The following is a 12,207-nucleotide window of genomic DNA, read 5'->3' on the forward strand; positions in this document are numbered from 1 at the left end:
TTCAGATTCCTTCGCTATCTTTCTCTTCCTGGGAGTAGTTAATAAAAACCATTCCTCAATATCTTAAAATATATGGTACATATTTGTAGATAAATCTGAACGTACCTCCACCCTCCTTACTGCGTGCAGCTCCTCTGTTCTCCACCAAAAGAAATCCCAAACTGACAACCCTGCAAAGGAGTTACCGCTCTCCCCAGCATTTCATTTGCTTCAAGATTTTTTAATTAAAGTTCTAAATCTTTGTTATTCTTCATTCCCTTTGGCAGGCTGAATTACAACTCTGTCAACCATGCTTTTCAACTCCCCAGAGCCAGCCTAATGCATGTTAGCCAACTTAGCTTCATATGAGGTCATGGAAAGCCTGCAAATTATCACTTTTGTGGTAGAGGGAGATTGTAGCCGTTTGTTAAAGTGTTGTCTTGGTCTGCAGTTATCTGGAGCAGTGGAAGAGTGGAGCTTGATACTACCCTGAGCAATTCATAAAAGTGTTCTTTGGGTGGACTCGGTCCTTGGCAGCGTGAGGCAAAGCATCTAACATTTTCTGTTTACTTGGATGCATTTCCTTGAGCTGACACCTTCTCCCAGCTGATGTTCTCCAGAGGTTTGCCTTTGTACTTGTCCTGGGAGCATGCAGTTATTGATACCAAAACCTGGCACCTGGCTTCTTGGGCGGTGAGGCTGAAGGCACCCTGACCATGCAGGCCTTGTCCTGGGCCTATCTAGCCCAGCCCATGATACACAGCATTTGGGTGGGGGTGGGGGGTGGGGGTGGGAGGTCACTGCTAAGCATGTCTTTTCTTTCTCCTCTTCCTCAATGCTTTCTGTCTTGGTCAGAATCTGCCCTAAAAGGGGAGTCCCCAACACAAGAGCAAGACAAACTTGGGAATAACCAGAGCCTGGGCTGCTTCATGTTGCTTAGGAGCATCTTCCCCTGGTGGCAGGTCTTCTGCTAGCCCTTGCCACGCACAATACAGTATAGATGCAACCTGTTCTCCTCTTCCAGCCATGAACAATACCCACTTCTTGCCATGCAACCAATGTAAATCAATGCTAGCCAAAGGTGGGTTTATACCAGCTGAGAACCTGGCTCTTCCAAACAGGCTTTCCATGTTACGCCTGCAGAGGCGCAGGTAAAACAGACGTAGCAGCAGAAGAATGTTGTAGAAATATTTTAATGTCAGTACATGACTTGATAAGGCAAGATATTGCTACAAAAATGTGAAATATGTGACTTCACTGGGTATTGTAACTGAGCAGTGGTAACAGCAGCCCAGGAGGAGGGAACAGACCCAGCTGGCAATGGTATTGGGAAAGGGAGGGATGGGTGTATTTAGAGTAGCCACATGGAATATCTGAGTTTGAATAAAAACTGAAAGTTGAAAGGCCTGAGCCTCAAGAGAGAGATTACAGAAAGAAGCAACTGCTCTGCCAGGAGTTTAAGGGTTGGGTTTTCGTTTGATACTGGCATTACTGGGAGGAAAGACGAGAGCGAGGAGGGAGTCCAAAGGCAGCAGAGCTGACTGCAAAGAGCATGCACTTTACTGTGTTTCTGAGTCAGAGCTGATGCTTGAATTTCCTAACCAGCTTATGGGATAGGAAGGATGTGCAGCAGCTCCAGATAAAAAGAGAAGGTGAGATGATTTCCCAAATTACTTTGGGAAAATAATGTGTAATTTCATGTCGGTTTCAAGACCTTGCAGATGTGAAACAAACTGCTGCTGAGAAAACTCCCAAGAAGGCCCCTAAAATGCTTTTCTGCTAAGAATGCATGGCATCTCTCAGACTCTTAAGTAGTCACCATCCCTGGGGGTGTTTAAGGAAAGATTGGACGTGGTGCTTGGGGACATGGTTTAGTGGGTGGCATTGGTGGTAGGGGGATGGTTGGACCAGATGATCTTGGTGGTCTTTTCCAACCTTAACGATTCAATGATAGCAAAATATCAGAAATAGTCTTCTACAGGGGAAAACTTGGGAAAAGCTGATCAGCTGGCTCTGCTTCAGACAAATACCGTTTATCTTTTTTAATTGAGATACAGACACATTTTCAGCATATAAAAATGGATAGAGAAAATATTTTTGCGCAGCATTTTCAAAGTATCTGTATTTTTAACCTCCTCTTTACTACTTGTGCTTGTTTGTTTTGTCCCTAAATACAACTTGCAGTACATCCTGCAGATCCTCTCTTTGATATTAAGCAATGATTTCAGCTTCTGCTTTAACCATAAGGAAAGGGTAGATTTCCTATACGTTTTGGAAAGGGTTTGGCCCATAGGTTTCTTGGGCAACAACGGCATCAAAATACAAAGTTGTTCAAAGAAAACTAGAATACCTTCCAAAAAGATCTTTCTACGTGTTATTCAAAGCCCATTTTACCATTGCTGAGAGAACATCCCAGTTGCGCGATACATTTTTTGTCCTGGGCCATAACAAACACTATGAATTGATTAGAGGAGAATTAGCTCTAGGCAGCCACAGAATCCAATAGAACTTAAGCACAAAAATAAAATGTGCTGAGACGATTTGTGTTTCCGACTATCCACAGCAATTGGGAAGAAGATCAAGGAACCTCATCCTTGTTTGCTTTTTTATTAGAAACCTCTCTGCTTGGCTTCCAGAGCAGTCTGGCCCTGTTACCACTTCAGCTGAGGCAGCAGGAGGGAGGGATAAGGAAAAAAGTTCATGGAAATTTTCAGATCACAAACTATTTTCTCCCCAAGTATACAAGAACTGTTTCCAGCCAGAGATTCAGGCTTATTTCAACCCTTGTGGCCTCATGGATTAATTCACAAGTTGGCTTCAGAGAAGCACCCAGGAGGGTGAGGAGCTGGGCCAGCACGGATTCAGCATTGCAGAGCTGCAACAAGGCTCCCTTCCCCTCATCTCCATGGGAAGGGATCTTGCAGACACCGAGCAGTGGCCATCCCTGGGGCTGTTCCTTTCCACAAGACCCCCGTATTAAAAAGACTGCACTGTACACCTAAAATATTTGAAACATGAAACAGATGTGCATCCTGTCCGCTGATCATTTTATGGCTTTTTAGTTTATGTCCTACCCAAATTAGCTTTTTATTAGAGAGTATTTAATTGTGTTTGGATTCAAATGTCCTCTGCCTCTGTTCTGTATTTTCTTTGAATGTCTGTTTTTAGAAAATAATCTTTCCTAAGACAAATGGAAAGGGAGTGATTTGCAAGGCCTTAGCCAGTGCAATTAAGAACCAAAAGCAGCTGACCTGAAAAAGCAACAGTGAAAAATACATTCAGTTGTTAAACATGAATTACTCCATAATTAAGTTCAATTGACTCACAATAAAACTAGATCTTTCTCGTGTACATTACTTGAACAAAAATTGTACTGAAGGGTTTTACATGTGGCATATTCTTCCACTAAAGAGTTCATAACTCTGTGAAAGATAATATCAGAGTGAAAAGTGTAGGCTTAGATTCAAGTGCTAATCTCAGAGAAGCAATTCAGGGTATGGCCTTATGAAATCCCTGAGCCACTTCGGTATCTCACTGCTTTGAAAGGGATACTCCTGCTTCCCTCATCACTTCCCCAGCTTCTCCCTGTCCTACTCCCTTTTTATTGCAGCAAGTGCCCATTCACCACAGCCACTTCATCCAGGTGTTAGGCAGCCGTAACACTTGTCTGCCCCATGGCAGGACAGCAATACTGGAGAAACAGGTATTTATTTCATGGACACCTGGCCTGGTTAACTGAAGGCGTCCATGCAAGGACAACAGCAGATTTTGTGGTTATGTGAAACCAAACCCTTTCCAAAGAAAAAGACTGATATCCTCTAAAGAGAACTAGAGGTTCAACATACCCCCTTCATTAGTCCCAAACAAGCTTGCAGATGATGAGCATTTATTGTAGACAAGAGGAATGTCAGATTGTGCATGAAAGTTTGCTCAATGAATAGAGCTACGTGCAAATATATTTATATATCAATCTATCATATACAGGCCCCTTACATTTCTGTCTGCTTTCCGACAGCTCACAGTCTTTATTTAACCTCCTACCAGTTCTGCGTCAAACAGAAAAGCTGTAATTGTCTGTTTCTGTGAACTGAGATTAAGTCCATGGGAAGGTCACACAAGAAGCTTGTAGCAAAATAGAAAGACAGGCCGGATCTTGACTTCTCTCTTGACCATAAGAAAGTCCAAACTGAAACTTGCGGTCTCAGAAAACACCCCATTTTTACAGTCCTTGTGCGTTATCTGTGCTTTCGGTGTTCAGGGGAACTACATATTTTGCACCAGTCTCTGCTGTTAGTTACAACGGCACAAATCTGCTAACTTCACCAGCCTCAGTTTATTTACTCAATTAAAAATACTTTGTATTTTCATTAACATACCAATGGCCCTTGTACTTACTTGCAGATGCTGGAAAATGAATTTTAAAATTAGTTAACAAGCTCCGCAATGGGAAAGAATGACATCTTCTGTAGCGTGCTGACACACGGTCCCCAGAAGACCATTTGGTTTTGGGTGGAAAGCCCCTCTGGAGGTCAGCAAGTCTCACCTCCTCCTCTGAGCAGCTCTGTTGGCCAACACTGGTTCAGGTCAACCTGGGCTATATCATTTATAGATATTTTGCAGACAGACCATTACTCTACAGCCTGGTGAAGCTGGCAGCAGACTCATTGGTTTCACTGACTTTTGATGTCAATGTGATCTGGAGGGGAGGGAAATATAAACCCTATTCAATATGTGTAAAAGGGATGCATTGCCTGAGGTGTGTGTTGGTTCTCGGAAGCTACCTATGGTTGTAATAGCAGACAGGCTGAGGGCACAGATGGAGAATGTGTAAATGTGCTTCCTAAAGAGCGCCCTGAGCTGAAGATAGCAAATAGAGAAATGCTGACTCTGTAGTGGCGCATGTGGGCTTTAAAATATTAGTGATGAATTTGAGAATTTATGTAATGGGATGAGCTCAGAGACATCACAGAGAAGAGGACTGGAAAGGGGCATGAAGGAAAAGCGTTCATGTTGTATAAATCCCTCTCCCCAGTGGCTGTGTGGGAGTTTCAGCTCTTAGCTCAGTGCACTCTGAAACTCCTCACAGCTTGAACAAAGTAGGTGACACAAGGAACCCACCCTGTTCATCCCCTTGTCTCCAGGAGGGATCAGGTGTCCTCAACAGATGATGGCAAAGGCTGGCTATGGCGTCTTTGCCTCCTGCAGAAGTGATTAGCACATGGTGGGCAGCACCTCTGAGAGCCCCATCCATGCATCACAAAATGGCCTCACCCCTCAGTGATGTGGCTGGAAGCTGGGCCATGTGGATCCCAGAGGTTTGGTGCTCAACAAAGTGGTTCTGCTGTGGGCCTTCATCGGGCCTGACCGACACCACAGACCTCATTCCTGGTGGAAAGAGCCATAAAGCTTTCATCGTGTTCAATGACAGTAGGCCACGTCTGCTGCCTGGAGCACCTCGGGCTCTGTGCAAGCTCACTTACATCCCCATATCCATGGTGCTGTCAGCAGAGCTGTGTGCCTGACGCAGAGAAGAAAATCGGCAGAGGCTACAGTTAAGACTCCTCTAGATACACAAAGGGTACGCTTCACGATCTTGTGTTAAGGCTCAGGAAAGCTGAAAAGGTGTAAAATAGCAGGTTGCTGTTCTCCCAGGCCACTGCCCAAAGAAACGAGGGTTTCTCTTTGCCTCCTTGCAGAACCACGACCGCACATGCATCGCGTGCAGGATCATCTACCGCTCAGACGAGCACCACCCTCCCATCCTGCCCCCCAAGGCGGACCTGACCATCGGGCTGCACGGCGAGTGGGTGAGCCAGCGCTGCGAGGTGCGGCCGGAGGTGCTCTTCCTCACACGGCACTTCATCTTCCACGACAACAACAACACCTGGGAAGGCCACTACTACCACTACTCCGACCCTATCTGCAAACACCCCACCTTCACCATCTATGCCAAGGGACGCTACAGCCGAGGAGTGCACTCATCCAAAGTGATGGGCGGAACGGAGTTTGTGTTCAAAGGTAGGGTTGCTCAAGGTGGTTTGATTGCTAATGAGTTCATTTTGTCATTTGCAGGATTTACTCCTTTCTTGGACAGTTTTAGGCCTTCTGTGATTGCCCAGGCAATGCATGATGTTTTACACCACTGAAGCAATGCTCATTTGAGGCAAAATAGAGAGATCTTCAGTACAACACAAGAAAATAAGTCTTCGCATCGCTAAGTCTTGGAGCCTAGTGGCCAGACGTCAAACATCTAAGCAAAGTGCCCAAGATTAGATCCATATCCTAAGGCTCCTCCGGCATAGAGGGAAAAAAAAAAAAAAAGTGACTTCAGAAGGCATTTCAGGTCATAAGTGGTATAAATCATTTTTTGGCAAAGACGGATACAGTAGCATGTGTCTTTTCATCAGCTTCCAAGGGGGCCTAGAGCAAGTAGTGATGTCCCTGAAGACAGCTCTGATTAATCCCACCGCAGTGAATACTGGATGTATCTAACAGCCCCCTCGAGTACTCCAGGAAGCAGTGCTCAGTGGTGACGCTACCCAGGTCCCCGTGGCTGAAAAGCCTTTTCATACAAACAGCCCCACAGCAGCCTGCTTAGAAAGAGCTCAGTGGTTTTAACCACTTGCACAAACAAACATCTCCAAAACACGACGTCCCTCCACGGCGCCAGCCCCAGCGGAGCCTGTGGAAACCCCGAGCGTACTGTGGGCTCTTACCCTCCTAATTTCAGATCATATATGAAAAGCATATAGCTTCTTGTACGTCTCCAATTTAGGAAAATATCTAACTATGAGAAATGTTTTACTAATCTAGGATTTTCTTAGGAGGCAGGAGATATCCCTGCCTGTCAGAGCTCTTGTTCTTTCTAGCTGTATGCAGCATGTTCCAGCTTAGCTCCTAGGATAAAATCCAATTTTTGCTTGAATTTCTGTTTGATAACATGCCAATTTACCTCACAGAGAAAGGTCACTGTTGAGCCTTTGAGTCAAATATCTGCTTGTAAAACTTCAGAATAAAAATTTGAGTATGAAGTATAAAAATCTAAGTGTAAAAAGACACATACATTATTAACATCCTGTACAAGAATTTGTGAGTTTGGTGTGTTGGGAGGCATGAGGGTTTGTAATTTACTTGTGTTTTGGTCAGCACCAATCTATTCTGAAACCCTTTTCTTGATATACAGTACCAAAAGCGCACCGAGAACAATCTCTATTCAGCTTCCACAGGCTCTTTCAATTTGGCTTTTCTCAACTTTTTAAACTCATCTGAAAAATAAAACTCTACATGCTCTAAACCCCTATGAAAGGTAGCATACCTACGAAAGGTATAGAGGTAACTTTGAAGTGAAGAAGCTGCAACATTTTTTGTGTTTGATACTGCAAGCTGCAGTCACTGTTTAGATAACAAGAAGTCTCTCTAGTTCAGAAATACTTCATACAAAATACTACAGGCAATATATAAAGATTGTAGTATTTTACAAATTTTACAATTGGAAATTATTATTTCACTAGCTTTACGAGGCAGCATACGTTTTAAAATGATAAAAATAGGTTCTAAATAGCCCTACTTATGGATAAATATGGATGTTAATAAAATATGAGCAGAGTTTTATTGTTTCCTCTTTTATGTATCTCAACCAGGCTTTATCTGGAAAGGATTGCCTGGAATTTATGTAAAGTTCTGCTCAATCTCTGACTGAGATATGCGGCCATCAGGTTTTCTTCAACTGAACATGTGTGTGTGTGTGTGTTCAGTACACAAAGCAGTTATATCAAAAGTGTAAAATGATGCAAATAGATTTCCTGGCCACACCTACAGTATAAAAAAAATGATTTAAGAAAGAACAAAGTGATTCAGAGCTGCTGTAATTCCCATTGGTTAGATTAAAAGACATCCTTAAGCAAATTCAGGAAGCACCAGCACCTACACAAGAGACATATTTAAAATAACCTTGTCCCCATAGCCGCTAAACCCATTTGGCAACATGCCTCACTTGAACCTTTGTGACATTGCTAGCAGCAGAGATAACATACAGAAGTAAAAGAGTTTCAAAAGCATTTTCCAGTTTTCTTCCCTCACTGATTTTACTGTGCATTTTTCATCAAATGCTATGGTCCTGCCTGCAAAGGACATGGTGCTGCCCCGTATGGGCAGATCGAAGGGTGAACCCCTATTTCAGTGATGATTTCTTGGGTACACCCCAAGCAGCACGTTGCCTTTGCCCCTCTGCTAATACCCCCTCTCTTCCTCGTTCACAGTAAACCACATGAAGGTGACGCCCATGGACGTATCCACAGCCTCTCTGCTCAATGTCTTCAACGGGAACGAGTGCGGGGCACAGGGCTCCTGGCAAGTCGGGGTCCAGCAAGACGTCACCCACACCAACGGCTGCATCGCGCTCGGCATCCGCCTGCCGCACACCGAGTACGAAATCTTCAAGATGGAACAGGACGCCAGGGGCAGGTACTTGCTCTACAACGGCCAGAGGCCCAGCGACGGGTCCAGCCCCGACCGACCAGAAAAGAGAGCCACGTCCTACCAGATGCCTTTAATTCAGTGCGCTTCGTCCGTGCCCAGATCTGAGGAGTCACCAGAGGAAAATAAAATACGTCTGTATAGCAGCAGGGCACTGGCAAAACATCCCAGCGCCCCAGCTCTTGCTTTGGTGTTGTTTATTTGTACTGTGACATATTGGGACATTCTCAGCTAGAAGTGAAAAAAAAAAAAAGAACTATTTTTCATGACTACAAAGCCAGGATTCCACAAGACTGAGGGTTGTTTTTCTTCAGAAAGAAAGGGACGTTTATTTTCTTGATGCACTTGAATGCCTGAGAACTGTTGTTCTTTTCCTTATTTCCCCCCCTCCTCGAATCACAAACAGCACTCATTTGATGTTTCTTGTGCTTTGAACTTCATCCAGTCTGATCCCTGGCCTGACATGACTGCACAAAAGTAATTGCACTTTAGGACTGCAGACTTCTGGGGGGGGAGGGATAGGGTCTCCTTTTTATTATTATTTTTTTTTAAACTGCTGGGGTGAACATTACAATCCTGCTTCAGTTGTCTCTGCCGTTTTACCATTGTGGTACTTTCTCAGCCCAACGCTCAGTTTCTCATCAGAATTTAAGTCTGGGGAACAACTCGGTGTAGTGTTAATACTGTGACAGTGGCTTCCCCCTCTGACTTCAGGACTCGGGTGTAGATATGTATATAAGAAGAAAACCTACAAGGATTTATCTAGCCCTTATCTCACAGCTCAACAGAAACAGCAAATCAACAGCCCTCCATTGAGGCAGTGGTAAATGGTTGATATCTTCAAGTAAAAAAAAAATATTCCAAATAATTTAAACTATTTTTACAACTACTAAGTTGTAATTCCTTTTACAACTATTTTTTTTTTTACAAGTATTTTACAACTTCCTTTTACAACTATTAAGTTGTAAAAATAACCAGTGGCTTAACATTTTCTCATTGATTTCGTTAGCTATGTAATTGCTTCAGGACCTCCCTCTGAATCAAGTAAATAGTTACAATCACAGCCCCCTAAAGCCAGACAGAAAAAGCATTTTTATTTCTGTCAGATACACAAAGCCCAGGTGAGTTGCTGATGGAAGCCTGAAATGACTTGTTCTGTTCCCGTGTTCATGAGGCCTCGTGTACTCCACGTGCAGTAGTTGTAGCTTGGATGTTGTAACACTGCCGCCTCCTCCCTTTTCTCCTTGCTGGAGGATCCCAACGCACAGCGTGGTTTCACTGAGCTTGCACCCACACTGGTATGGGGAGACACTGCTGGGAAAGTGGGAGAGGCAGAGCCCTCAGAGAGCTTCCCTCAACAACACCTGCTCTGGAAACCTTCGGATTTTCTCCCTCTGGCAAATACCTTATTGTGTACACACACTGACATGGATGGAAGCAGAGAGGGTGGGGGAGATATTTAAGGCCAGCAAGGAGGTACAGCTCACGGATGAACCATGATCCCCAGTTCTATTGGGGAGGAAGCTGAGGGCGCAGCTCAGCCTTGAGGCCTTTACTGATATACACACGTGCTCTGGCTCACGTGGGGAACCTGTGAGAGCAACACAAGGAGTAAGGTCACTGTGTTTCATCAGCACAGGTGAGCATCCATACCGTGTGCTACAGCAAAAGAATGCTTTGAAATAACAGCGATAGCGTGGACCTTCCTAGCAAAGCAAGCAGGAAAAAGCCATCCAAGTAGCAAATGGCTGTACTCAGGCTCCCTACCTCCTCAACGTTTGTGCCTTCTTGACAGCTTGCTCCAAGCTGGTTTCAGCCTTTGACGTGAATTCCCTGAGTGATAAAGAAATCAGTTCACCTGTTTTTGAGACAGCCAGAGGAAGATGGAGAAGAAACAACCACAGGCTCTCATTACCACATCACACCTTTCACATTTTTCCCCAGACATGAAATGTCACAGAAAACCCATAAATAGCTCAAGAGGCAGGAACAGAGCTCAGGGTGACTCAGTAGCCAACAGAGAAAGCACTCAGCCATTCACCTGGTACCAGATCCTCCTTCAGCTCGCTGGGAGGAGCTGAAAGCCAGCTCACCGTGATAAACCGAGCCCTGAGAACAGCAGCTGCTCTGCTCAGCATTTCTTAATAGTTTACTGCTCCACACCATCAAACCTTGAAAAGTTCTGGATGGTCGTTAGCATAGAGGCATCAGGAGCACAGCTTTAACCAGAAGGTCCAGAAAGGGATGTGAAGTCTCTGAAAGAGAACCTCAAAACCAGATAGGAGTTTGGTTTTCTCCAGCTAGACCTCAAGTTTTCTATTCAGCAAATGTACACCAGCATGTTTCCAAATGAGTTGTTGAGATATTACAGGATTTCAGACAAGTTCCTTCAAATAGTAGCTTAGTCCCCAACTTCTGTTTAAGACATAGGTGCATGAGTGAGCTCGTGTTAGTTTCTATTTATAAGGATGTGTATGGTGTGATGTCCCTTACACCACAGAAAACAAGCTTCTTTCACCACATTAGGCGATCTCATCTCCGGAAAAATACAGATGGCTGGGAGCTGTTAGACCCTCACACCCCTCCCTACGCAAGGCCCACACAAACATGAGTCCCAGCTGAAATCTGCCCATCCTTGATACGCAGGATTGAACCCAACAGCAAGAGCCACTCCGCAGCACGATGCTCCACATTCACCAGGGCAAGGAGCCGCAATTTATGACTGTGTTGTGGCTCCTCCATAAACTGCTTTAACGTCAGAAGTATTACAACAGTTTCAAGAGAAAGACCTGTCCAGTTCTTACCTCTAAAAAGCACATCCAAACCTAAACCTCCAGTTAAATCCTTATTGTGAATCACAGACTTGCACCAACCTAGCTTTGCCAAGACATAGGGCTACACTAAACGCAAACGTGACACAACGTACAAACCAAATGAGAAGTGCCTTTTTTTCCCCCTATCACCCAGAGATGGTTATCAAGGAAATGCTAGAAAGAGACCTTTGTGATGCATTACCCCCCCCCCCAAAAAAAAAAAAAAAAAAATCTGCTTCTGGTTTATTTTGGTTCTGGTATATTATGGTTCTTCTGGTTTATTTGTATTGTTGACTTGAAACATAATTTTATGATTTTATGATCTGGGTTTTTAGCACACGCTGCAGCACCAGCTTCCCTCCTTGTGCCTACATATTTTTCCTTTATTTTCCTATTAGCCAACAGAAGCCAAGTTGGACACAGATAAGTCAGCCTTCAGAGTGTGTGTGTTATTTGTCAACCCACGTGCCCTGCAAGGGTTCTCCTACGTTACAGGCCCAGGACTAGGAGCTGGGCTCCCTTGATCTCCTCATCTCATCAGGCGCTAAATTTACTGTTGCACGGCCCCACACACATCTGTGACAATATACTCCATTCATTTTGTTTCTCCTGCCTGACCTCATGTGCTGGCAGCCCTGACTGCTAAAGGAGCTGAGCCGCACGTGGCTTAGCAGTGGAAGACCTACAAGCTGAGCTGTTTGTCCCATACCGAAGCTCAGAAGCATTAATGAGGGAAACAATTAATTTGGGCATCTTCAGTAACTGCCAGGGTTGCCAGAAGAGGTGAAAGGTTTCCACTTGTCACCCCTGTAATATTCTGGTGGAGGAGCCACCTGCCAGAAGAAATGGTAATCTGAAGAATCTCTTGGGCAACTTTGCTTTTTAATACATGCTGTCAAAAAAGATTATAAAAAAAAAAAAAAAAAAAAAAAAAAAAGAA

General features: G+C 44.3%; 1 protein-coding gene across 1 annotated transcript in view; it reads left to right on the forward strand.

Annotated features, from left to right (window-relative positions):
• APCDD1 (APC down-regulated 1) overlaps positions 1–12,207 on the forward strand; it is a 28,881-nt gene extending 16,674 nt beyond the window's left edge. The window contains exons 4-5 of the mRNA XM_027452059.3: positions 5,676–5,997; positions 8,238–12,207. Coding sequence (XP_027307860.1) covers positions 5,676–5,997; positions 8,238–8,689 — 774 coding nt within the window. The 3' untranslated portion in view covers positions 8,690–12,207. The remainder of the gene's footprint in view (positions 1–5,675; positions 5,998–8,237) is intronic.

The sequence above is a fragment of the Anas platyrhynchos genome, chromosome 2 (assembly GCF_047663525.1).
Source record: "Anas platyrhynchos isolate ZD024472 breed Pekin duck chromosome 2, IASCAAS_PekinDuck_T2T, whole genome shotgun sequence".
NCBI classification, from domain to species: Eukaryota; Metazoa; Chordata; class Aves; order Anseriformes; family Anatidae; genus Anas; species Anas platyrhynchos.